The 12,410-nt window shown below is 38.7% G+C and overlaps 1 protein-coding gene across 13 annotated transcripts in view; it reads left to right on the plus strand.

Annotated features, from left to right (window-relative positions):
* The first annotated feature begins 112 nt into the window (after positions 1-112).
* Positions 113-12,410, plus strand: part of syncripl (synaptotagmin binding, cytoplasmic RNA interacting protein, like) — a 27,569-nt gene continuing 15,271 nt past the window's right edge. For 5 of the 13 annotated variants that reach the window (XR_012392630.1, XR_012392631.1, XR_012392632.1 and 2 more), the window contains exons 1-5: positions 113-239; positions 6,586-6,747; positions 9,716-9,834; positions 11,316-11,423; positions 11,536-11,649. Coding sequence is in view for 8 of the 13 variants with exons in the window: in XM_073926967.1 (XP_073783068.1) it covers positions 6,597-6,747; positions 9,716-9,834; positions 11,316-11,423; positions 11,536-11,649 (492 nt within the window). In the remaining 5 variants the exon portion in view is untranslated. 13 annotated transcript variants of the gene reach the window in all.

Here is a 12,410-nt window from a genome sequence, read left to right on the forward strand (position 1 = left end):
CATGATGCCATCCCGAACGCGCTTCGCCGTGTAACGTGACCCCTCCAATGGCTGCCTGAGAAACCCCGTATTACCGGAAGCGGAAAAAAACTCCCGCGGCATGAGTTTCGCCGCCATTTTGCACCAGACCTATTGAAAAGAGTGAGATAGCAGACACGGCGGGATTTGGCCACTTTATCCTCTTTCAATACGTTTCCCTCTGGATTTATCCCAACACAAACCAAGATATAATCTGACAGGTATGAGAGCGTTCTGTTCAGTTTGGCGAAGGCTGAGCGCGTTGTGATATGTGGTTTTCAGTGGATAATAGTGCACGGCGGCACCGGCTTCAGCGGCGGCACGCGCGCGCGGATACACGGCCACGTTTACCAATAATTCCCGGACTCTCTTCGTTTTGATTTCGTACACACGTACAGTGTTTAGTTGGCGTGGCGGAGTCATTGTGTGCTTTTATGTTTGCTGGTGGACAACAAACACGATGCCCCCTCCTTCCCTAACACACACACACATACACTATGTCACACAAACAAACAAACTTAACACGTCCGAGCATGACGAAACTTTCCGCAGGAAGTGTTAATTACTCGATCGCGAAGCTGAAGGCTTGTGTGTTTCTGTTTAGTGTCGGATTTTATGTGCTTGAACTGTGTTTATCAGAGCGCCGAGTGTCCACGTAGCTCTGGTGTTGTGGCCTAGCGAGTGTGCCCTTGTCATTCAGCATCTGCACAGTGACACAACAAAGAGACAGAGCCCGACGCCAGTCCGTCATTTTATACACACTCGACTAATATGGAGATTAACCATTTGCTAGTTTTATTATAGTGGTAGAAGTATGATGATGAGTTGGTTAATAAATAGTATTGTTAAGCTAAAGTGTATTGATCACTAGCTATTGAAGTGATGAATGGTGAAATGATAAAGATCTGCAGTGATGAGGAGGATGTGACCTAAATGGTGGTTATCCCTCAGTAGACAGCATGATGATGATGATGAAGATGATCTCAGTGCACATGCTCGTGAAGCGGGAATCAAACACGTGGAGATCTGAGTGATGAAACACGCACGAAACTGCACTCAATACATGATTCTGCTGTTTGTTCAGACTACTCCTTTAAAATGAGCTGAAGCAACACAATCCTTGAGATTATTTTTACTTTCACAGCTCAATTGTTTTCTGTTCAATCCACTTAACGTTTTAGTTGCCTGCTCTACCAAATGCTTGACCATGTTTAAAGGGGTTATCCACTGCCATATCTACGATATACATTTTAAACTTTAGTTGATGTGTAATGTAGCTGTGTGAAAATAAACAATAATACTGAATGCAATATGCTTAAAGTTGAATGCAAAGAGAGACTGGCTTTTACAGAGGTAGCTTAGCCTACAGCAAACATAGTTTGTGGACTACAGAAAAAAACACATCTGGGTTAATGATGTCATAAACCCTTCAGGTTACGCACATACACCCCGCGCAGTAAAGGGGTGTGGCCAGAGGCGCTTTAACGTTACAATCCACTTGTTAAGTGATGACGGGTTGGTAACGTATGTTTCCTAGGGCTGTATGATTTTTGGGAAAAATCATAATCACAATTATTTTGGTCATAATTGTAATCACGATTATTCCAAACGATTATTAGTTGGAGTCAAAATTATTAGCACTCCTGAGAATTTTTTTAAAAATAAATATTTCCCAAATAATGTTTAACAGAGCAAGGAATTTTAACAGTATTTCCTCTAATATTTTTCTTCTGGAGAAAGGCGTATTTGTTTTGTTTTGGCTAGAATAAAAGACAATTTAAATATTTTGAAACCTCTTTTAGGGTCAATATTATTAGCCCCTTTAGGCAATATATATTTTTGATTGTCTGCAGAAGAAACTACTGTTATATAAGGACTTGCCTAATTAAGCTTTTGAATCACACTTTGAATTTGAATGTTTGTATTTAAAAAAAAATATCTACTAGAATATTATGAGCTGTCATCATAGCAAAGATAAAATTAATCGGTTATTAGAAATGAATGATCAAAACTATTATGTTGAGAAATCTTCTTTCCATTAAACAGAAATTGGGGGGAAAAGGTTGCTAACATTCAGAAGGGCTAATTATTCTGACTTCAACTGCATATATTATTTTCCTCCCTGCAAAGGAAAGAGAAATAAATACAATAGAATAAAAATATGAAACAAACTGTGCTTTTAGCATCTTCACCGTAAGAAACACTTTAGCTAGAAAAGTCTTCAGTCAAGAGCAAAGAGGGATTTTCTCGTTGTTTTATTAATCATGATAAAACTGGCGGCAGCTGTGCTCTGTCACTTTAATATGGTTTCTCTTTCTCGTGTCTTGATTTTTAACTCGTTTGTTTATTACAAAATGATGGTTAATATGAATAATCACTAAACACCGCATTTTGACACCTATTTGAACATTAAAGCATTCTCGTTAATGACTTTAGATGTGTGTGCTCTCTGCTCGTCACAATGTGCGAATGAGACCAAGTGCAGACCGCATGCTTCTGACTGTCTGCACGCCGCACATACATAAGCATGCGGTCTTTCGCGCTTTTAGGAGCAACAAGTGAGGAGAACTGGACAGAGGGCGGTAAATAATGGAATAATCGTTTATCTCGATTAATGGTTTTTCATGATCGTTAGAAGCCATCATCGAAATCGGATTTTCGATTAATTGCACAGCCCTATCAAACGTCGACTGAAAAGGCGAGCAAAAAGTGTCCCGGTGTGCACGGGCCTTAAGGCTGCACAACATTAGAAAAATCTGACATTGCAATTTTATTTTGCAAATATATTTTGCGATATTAAGTCAAACGTTGAAATTGCATTCATATTTCTATTTGGAAAGAATTAATAACGTTAGATCGACTCAGATTTACATTTACATTTAGTCATTTAGCAGACGCTTTTATCCAAAGCGACTTACAAATGAGGATGAGATGAGATGAGATGATTCTGCAGTGCATCTCCATAAAATCTAATAAACAATCTATACAATTGTTGCGGTCTTTCGAGACCTTTTTGTTGTGGTCGGTGCTATTTGCAGTGCTTTTCTTTATTTGCATGTGTTGAATATTCTAATGCACTTTTTTAGTCAGTGATTTAATTAATGTTTACCATTTGTATCTCCATCAAATCTAATAAACAGTCTATAAACATTTTAGGGTTCTACAACACATTTTCATTGTGGTCAGTGCTGTTTGCAGTGCATTCATGTATTTGCATGTGTTGGGAGTATTTTCATGTATAACTATAAATACAGACAAGAAAAATATTTTGAAATAAAATATTTTGTCATTTTCTGAGTCTAACAATATTTAAGTACAGTAACTGAATGATCAAAATAATTTAATAAAATTAATCGTAGTTAAGTCACAAATGGTACAATTTCTTACACCTTGTACAATTTTAAAAGCATTAATTGCAGGCATCAAAACTCATGCAAATGATCAATTATAATACAAACTCAGCATTGCACATCCTGCCACGTGACAATTGTGAATGACCACATTGCGGTATCCATGCTGAAACGATATATTGTGCAGCCCTACCCTGGACCACAAAAAAGTCAAGTGTTAGTTTTTTTTTAATTGAGATTTATGCGGAATCTGAAAGTTGAATAAATATTAAGGGTGTCACGATCCTCCAAATTCTCGATTCGATTACATTTTCGATTCTAAAGGCTCGATTCGATTTTCGATTATGAATAATTAATTAATTAATGACCAATTAATTATTTGTAGCATACTGTTTAAACTACCTGACCTGCATGGTCTTTGTTTTACCCATAAACAAATCATACAGTAAATGAATAAAGGCAAGATACACACATAATTACCACCTGTCAATCACTTTTTCTGCGGGACTCGTGAATAGGCAGTGATCTGTGTCGTTATAATGGCGTCGGTAAAAAAAGACTCACAACCAACAGGAACCAGCCAACAGTATCTGAGGTGTTCACTAAAATGACGAAGTACAAGTGAGTGAAAGATTGAAGCAGTCCTCTGACTGCCTGGACCTGCTGTCTCGAGCGCATGGCTGTGAGTGCGTCTGTGTGGTCACGTGATGTACATATTCAGAGGTAGAGAGGAAGGAGGGCTGCTCAGAAATGCTACACGCCACTGTGGATGTCAAATCGTTGTCGTTCTAAAATGCCATTTAAAAACCAAGACAGTGTAAACAGGGCCTGAGTGTGTACTTTTCACGAGCGGATTTGCAACGGGGGCGGGTGGAGGATCGCAATGCCGGTGTTGTCTATCGGACGAACCGTACGTAATGCGTACATAGCAGAGCTTGCAAAACTGTGTTTTTTTTTTTGTCGGCAACACGAACGTTGTCAACATAACTCACTGGAAATACAAAATGCTTACACAACGGCGACTTCATTGAAAGAGGAGAGGATTTAAGCTCTGTCGACGGGTCTCCTGCTTCTGCAGTTTAACAAGCACTTCAACAAGCCTGTTTTTTCCCGCTTGGCAAGCCAAGCTGACGTGACATGGGGGCGTGGCAGCATCGACGATTCTATTTTTTGATTCGATAATCGAAATTGAGCATAAATTTCAAATCGAAATCGTGACACCCCTAATAAATAAGCTTTTCATTGATGTGTGGTTTGTTAGGGCAATATTTTGGTGAGATGCGGCTAAATTCTGTGATCTGAGTGTTTAAAGAAAATTCAAGTATGAAGAAAATTGTCTTTAAAATTGTTTAAGTTAGAGCTGTTCGCATTGATAAACCAATAGCAATATGTGCATCTGCACTAGTCACATCGCAGGATCTGCAATGTTGAATTAGGGTTATATTTGACCAGGAGTCGCAGTTCAGAACATGGAGTCATTGAAGATTTTTATTATAATAGGGCAAATTTTTATCATTTGCATATTTTTAAGGCTTGTGACTGTATAAGCATGTTCAGACACTAGGAATTGTACCATTTGAAACCTTCATAAAAATATTTTATTGTGTTATTTATACAATGAAGACTATGCAGTGCTATTTTACGTTTGATCATTACATTCCTGTATCTGAATTCTTACCAAACAGAGCGAATTAAGTCATCTGGTGAAGTTATATTCATATCGCTATACATATTGCAGAAAAAGGGAACATCACAATGTCAGGTTTTTTCAATATTGTGCAGGCCTATTTTAATTTTCTCAAATTAAATCTAAAATGGAGGCATTTCATCTTTACTGTAGGGAATTCACAATGTTTTCATGGATTATGATCTTTATTTATTTTTTATCCTAATTTTTGATCCTTATAATGCATTTTTGGCTGTTGCTAAAAATATTCCCGCCCAACATAAGACTAGTTTTGAGTTCCAGCTTCACAAATAACGAAATCTCTTAAACATGCTTTAAGAAATACAAATTTCTTCACCATTTGCCCACTCAAAGGGTTCTAAACATTTATCTGTCATGTTTCTTCTTACACAAAGGAAGTTAATTGTCTGACGTTGAGTTTTTGTGTTCCTACTGTAGATGTCAGTGGCTACTTTCTCACCATGCTTCAGATTAATTTTATTGTGTTCAACAGAATGAAATTCATACCGTTTTCAGACCAGTAAATGGAGAGAAATGGCCGTTTTTGCAAAACGTGTACATTTAAAGATCCTCTTCAATTAAAATGAAGTGTAAATGTTTAATTGTAGCTATGTTTCCATCCAAAGATGCAAATTACGACATGCAATGAACGCATGGTGGCGCCCTTCTGAATGATATTTAGACATCTATTTTGACTTGCATTATAAGTTGGGTAAAAGTCAGTTTTGTGAATGACGATCTAAACCGCTGTAAAAAAACTGAATACAAACTTGTCCTTATGGTTGGGCTTTTTCTTTTTTCTTTTTGCTGCATCATTTTGAGATGCTTTAGTATTTTTATTTGATAAAGAGTGACTTAATAATTCAACATTACCCCGAAAGGTTTTCTTAAAACAAAATGTGGTTTAACATGCATGTTTCCGTCCACCTGTTTTTATGCGCATTTTGGATTATGGCATAAATACTTGATGAAAATAGCAAGACGGGCTTAAAATTTGAAAGTATGATCTTATGCGCATAAATGAGTAGAATAAACATTTTATTCACTACAAAAATGCACAAACTATAATGAAAACACTGAACAAATTCCAATATGGGCATTAAAAAGGCATGTGATTTTGATCATCTGATAAAAAACTGTGTGTGATCGGCATTACACACACACACACACATGCAGCACATTCTGTTTTTATGTTTGATATTTGGTACCAGTTTATCAGTGATTGTTTTTTTTTCACTCACTGGACGGAAATGCTGCATTATTCGTTAATCTTTTAAGCGATAATCCAGTTTTGCGCATAAATTTACCTTGCATCTTTGTATGGAAATACTGACGCTATTACTGTCATTATTAAAACTGCATGCTCGCTACGTCATAAAACAATAAGAAAGTGTTTCTGATCAATGAGCAGTGAGTAAAATCAGGTTTATCCTGCAGCGTTTCTGCTTGCTGATGAAGACAGACCCCAGCCTCCAGTACACTCAACTTTGACCCAGTTTTGGATTAATTTGGCCCCTTACATCTGCACAGGTCACGGAGACATGGCCACGGAGCATATAAATGGAAATGGTGGTACGGATGAACCGGTGGAGTCTTCAGCAGCAGTTACCCATTCAGAGCACTTCCAGACGCTACTAGATGCAGGCTTACCGAGAAAAGTTGCGGTCAAACTAGATGAGATTTACATCGCAGGTGAGATGAGCAACACATTTCACACTCTATAGGACAAATGTCAAACTCCGTTCCTGGAGAGCCACAGCTCTGCACAGTTTAGTACCAATCCTTATTAAACACCCCTGATCAAACTGAGTGCTTTACCATTCACACAGTGCATCAGCGTCATCGCTTCCCATTCACTTTGAATGGGTCATGTCAGGCTTTGCCGAACTGCCTTGTGGATCTATCTACGCCGCTTCAGTGGCGTTTTTCGCTGGAAATTTCTAAACCTTTCAAGCGTCAGCCAATCAGATCGCTTTTTGCAAATACCCCAACTCAGGCAGTAGTTGATTGCGGACTAATTTCATTGGCTGATGCTGCTGGGATGATCACATCAGCCCCAACGTCAGACACACCTCTGCCCAGTGTTGACGCTGAAGCCCTGTGTGAATGCACATTTAGGGTTGTTTGATACCTACAGATGGGTGTGTTGAAGCATGGCTGGAACTCAACTCTGCAGGGCAGCGGCCCTCCAGGAACTGAGTTTGACACCCCTGCTCTATAGGATTGTATGCGGTGTGGTGTTTGTGTGGCTGTTGGAAGTGTTCTTTTTTTTTGCAGTGTTTTATATGATAATACTATTATTATATATTTTTTTACTATTGGGTCTGATAATAAAATTGATTATGAAAAAAGTAGGGCTGCACGATAATGGAAAATCTGATATTGGGATTCTGTATTGTCCTGCGATAAATATGGCGATATGAATACAATTTCACAAAGTTTGAATTGGTTTTCTGCGGAGTCTAACTGTGTTCAGGTGCAGAAATTAAATGATCACAACATTTTATTTATTTATTTTTTTAATTTTGCTTTGTCTCTAGTCCAAACTAGGCTTGGGCGGAATCCAAATTTTGATACCTCCCTCCCTATTTTACCTCTGTATCCGGTATTGCCGTGCATATTACTGTGCCTTCCGGCAGGCGCTTCTGGCTCCCCTGGAAAAAACCAGCAGACTGAGGAACAGCTTTTTCCAGAGCTGTCTCGCTGTTGCTTTTTCTGCATCTTATCTAATCTAATAATAAAAAAAAAAATGACTTAAGGCTCAGACAGGATCACCAAACTGTTGGCTTGTGCCTAAACCATTCAGAAACTGAATACCGTGTATGTGACCTTAGGTTCGCGGTCACCTGTTGGTCTTGTTCGTATTAGAGATCTGAGCGGGATGCGCGCACACACACACACATAGAGAGAGAGACAGCACCAAGCAACGCACAACACCACGCTCTCTCTCTCATTCACACACAAACACACACACATAGAGAGAGCACCAAGCAACACAGCATTATGCTCTCTCTCATTCACACACACACAAACAGCATCCAAGTGGATGCGCGCGTGCTCGGGAGCGATATTGTTTACAAATTACACCTGAGTTACCGACCACTCCCGCGCTTTATTCAGAAATGTATTCCTGCACCGCAAAAAAATCTGGTCTGGCCCCACGGTTCAGCAGCGGGAATGCAGACCTCTAGTTTGTATTTACCACGTCTACCTTGTTCGGTCGAAACCGAGACTCTCTCTCTCTCTCTCTCTCTCTCTCTCTCTCTCTCTCTCTCCCCCTCTCCCCCCCTTTCCTCCACACTGTCCCGTGATGACAATCAGGCATATGCATTTGTAGGCATTAAATAAATAATATTTACTATTTAATACTTGTCTCCTATTTAAGTGCATTGTTCATTATGACAGTATTAAACCTGACACCGTTGCTATTTTTTAGATCCCGCGGTATACTATATTACTGTATTACCACCCAAGCCTAGTCCCAACATAAAAATTCTTAGATGAAGTAAAAAATATTGTTTTGTTCAGAAAAAATAAGGCTAAATTAAGGAGCTTTTCCTTAATGCAAGGTAACTGATCTGCCAGTGGGGTAAGTAAAATCTTGTTTTTGCTTTTGAAATGTATATAGTTCGAATAGAAACATAACAAAAGTTCTAAGCACAATTTTTTTTTTTGGGGATAAATCTTATAAATTCTGTATAAATGCAGTAATTAAACACAATTCTGTAGCTCCTGGTCAACTATAACTCAGTCTCAAACTTGCATATCTTGTGATGTGACAATTGCAGAGTGATGCGCGGTGAATAATTATTAGTTACTTTTAAAGTGCCCACAGTATCTATAATGTGCCTTTTCGATATAGCGAAAAATCAGGGGTGTCAAGAGTTTACTTCTAACCTGTCTTCAACACACTTGCCTGTAGGTTTCAAACAAGCCTGAAGGACTCGATTAGCTTGATTAGGGTTTTGATAAGGGTTAAAACTCAACTCTGCAGAGCTGTGGCTCTCCAGGAGTCTTTTTCATCTCTGTTTCTCCATCCACATGAAAATACATTGTGATTATTTTCAAGGCCACGCAGAATCAACAGGAAGTGATTTAAAAGTCTTTGCTGTGTTCGCACCAAAAGCATAATTAACTGTTGGAGGAGTTACATAAGTCAGTGCAAACACGGGTGAATTATCGTCACATGGTGTGAATGATGCAGAATGTGCGACACGGCAAATTCACTCAAAACGGATGCAAATTCAAATCATGAAACTTGTCGAATTTACATGAGGTAAAAAAAAAAAAGAGAGTGGGTGCTCTGTGTTTGTGTGAGAGCTCAGCATTAGAATAAAGCCATTTTGGCCAATCAGAAAGAAGAAACTGCGCATGCTGACGTCATGAGGTGCAAAAGAACCACAAGCAACCTAAAAATCTTCTCTGGCTGGAGGTGTCAAAATTTCGGTTTCTGTTGCTTGATGCCACGTCTTTGTGTGGACGAACAACCATACTGTGGTTTTGAAAATATCTGTTTGTCTAGAGAGGGCCTGTGGGATTTTTATATTGAATTTGTGAATATCAGCATGTGAAAAAGTTTCAATCTTTCTGGTTGTTTGCTAATTTATAAGGTGAAATGTGTTGGCAGATTGTTGTGTGTAAAGGGTGTGTTTTCGTGCAGGGCTCGTGTCTCACAGCGATCTCGACGATCGAGCGATTGAAGCTCTCAAAGAGTTCAACGAAGAAGGCGCACTGCAAGTCCTCCTGCAGTTTAAAGACAGCGACCTGTCGCACGTTCAGGTATGTTTGACAAAGTAATACAAAGTCTCAAATGTTTCCTGTCACCAAGTGTCTTTGACATTTTTGATTCTTGCATTTAAGTAGCTTTTAAGATGTTACAGTTTTATGGTCTTTAAAAAAAGCACTTTGTGGACAGCATAACATTAAAAATAAAAATGTAATTATTCTTTTGTGTTTTAATTATGCTATAATTAAATTTTTTAGCGTGAAAATGGCCTTTTGGTGTTTTCACATCTGGTCCGGACCAAGGGCAACAAATGATACGTTGTTGCATTTTCTGCCGTCTTTAGGTCGTTTTAACACCACACTGCTGGCTTTGGTTCGAACCAGTTGAAAAGAACCAAAATGCAGTCATGTGACAATCCAAATCACTCATTGGCCAGATGTTATTGAACGCATTTCCGAAACTGCTTATTGATAGGTCAGAATTCAAAGGAAACGCCATTTTTAAATACACAACAGAGACATTACACTGTAATAATATATGCATATAAAAACAAGCCATGGTCGACCAGAGCTTCTTCAGAGCAAATCTTGTTGTCTTGATGAACAGCCACAAAGCCATGAAGAAGAGCAGAGTCTAACATGTGCCTCGTTGTTGTTTACAAGGCCGTCTAAAGCATGAATGGTTTCACTTTCTCGAGAGAGAGAGAGAGAGAGAGAGAGAGAGAGAGAGAGAGAGAGAGCTGGCAGTCACTCGTCACGCTTCTACATTTGAAATAACAAACTTTTTGAGCTGATGATAACAACATGTGCGTGATCATTGAAGTGCTTCTGACATCAGATCCTTTCAGAAACGGACAAACGTGAGAGCGAAGCGCGTCAAGCCGGAAAAAACAAAGGAGCAATTGATACTTTCAGCAACCTAAAATATAAACAAACTGCCATGTTTAATTATTATCGGCGCCTTTTGGACTATTATGAACTCAGAATGACGGATTTACTCTCTAACAGAGGTTACATGTGCTGCTGAAGATTAAAGATGAGAGGTTTGCTCTTGACTGGGCTATAAGTTGCGTGTTTCTGAACCTAAATGAGGACTAAATGTATGCGTTGCGTAGTTTTTCATCATCAGATCATTGATCCGCAGCTATAATAAAAACCTTTTCATAGAAAGGTTAGTTATGAACATTTATACACAAGTATTAAGATAAAGATGACCCGAACCATACCGTACAGATTTTGTTTTTAGTGCGATCAGTTTGGTAAATCGTATTGAATTATGAATTTAAATCGATTTAAACATCAAAGGCAAATCAGTGGTCGTAACAATGACAACAAAAATAAACAAATGACAAGCATGGTTTCCTTTAAGCTTAATTATCGGTCTTATATGTTAAGTGTGATTTAAGTGTGATTTAGTTGAGAAGGAGAACTCAATGGTTCTGATGCGGTCTCAGTTTTTCTTGTTCTTTTATTTCTGTCCACTTGCTGGCACACAGACACACACACACACCTCATGCTCACTTTGTTTTGCACAGAATAAAAGTGCCTTCCTCTGTGGAGTGATGAAGACGTACAGGCAGAGGGAGAAGCAGGGGACCAAAGTGTCAGACTCTACTAAAGGACCAGACGAGGCCAAAATCAAAGTCAGTCTGCTTCACTTCTCTACTGTCTGTTCTGTCCAGCCGCTGTTGGTTCTCGTTCGTTCTTTTACTATTGATCCAGTTACAAGTGCTTTTCTGTGTGCCGCTTCGCCAGGCTCTGCTGGAGAGAACTGGCTATACGCTTGACGTGACGACAGGCCAGCGCAAATATGGTGGACCGCCTCCAGGATCGACCCATGCCGGAGTACAGCCCACCATCGGCACAGAGGTCAGTCTTGGAGTCTAATAGATTCACATCAGCACACCGTTATTCTGATCTGATTCGTTTGGTTGTGTTTTTTAACACTAGAACCGCAAGGGGTCATTGTATGCCTAAAACCACCAGTGTGGTCTTAAATAAAAACACCACTGTGTTCTCAAAGAAGATGAAAAAATTATACTATATTTTTAATGTGTTTTAGTTTGAGGGGTTTTTATGCAGACTACAATCACTTTCAGAACAAGAATTAGAAGTAAATACTAGTGTTGTCAAAAGTATTGAGTTCAGTATGAATCGATACTGAAGCTTTAAAAACATCCATTACTTGCTAACATTTCAGTGCAGTTGAGCGCGTTCTTAAACAGCGTTGATTGGTCGTAGTGTTCACCGGGGGTCCGTTCTTCGTACGTGGATTACTCAGTTAGCTGGATTTGGATATTGATGGTTTGACACAATCCAGGATCGTTTCCTTCTTCAAAGCTGATCCGAGAGTTGTTGTCATAGCAACAGTTCTGCTAGCTTAAACCTGATCGGGAGCAGGTTTAATTTATATAAACAGGATTAGATCGGCTCAATTCAAGCAAATATAATACAGAAAGTATGTTCTGAATTCTGATATTTTCTTACAGTAGTAGTTATATACACTTGGGAAAAGAGTAAATATTGTTTAAACTATATATATAAAGTTATAGTTAATAATAAAATAAATAAAGTTATACATATTAATAAAACTTGTGCAATCTGCACTCTCAAAATGAAAGCACAAAGAC

Source organism: Danio rerio, chromosome 17, assembly GCF_049306965.1.
Source record: "Danio rerio strain Tuebingen ecotype United States chromosome 17, GRCz12tu, whole genome shotgun sequence".
NCBI classification, from domain to species: Eukaryota; Metazoa; Chordata; class Actinopteri; order Cypriniformes; family Danionidae; genus Danio; species Danio rerio.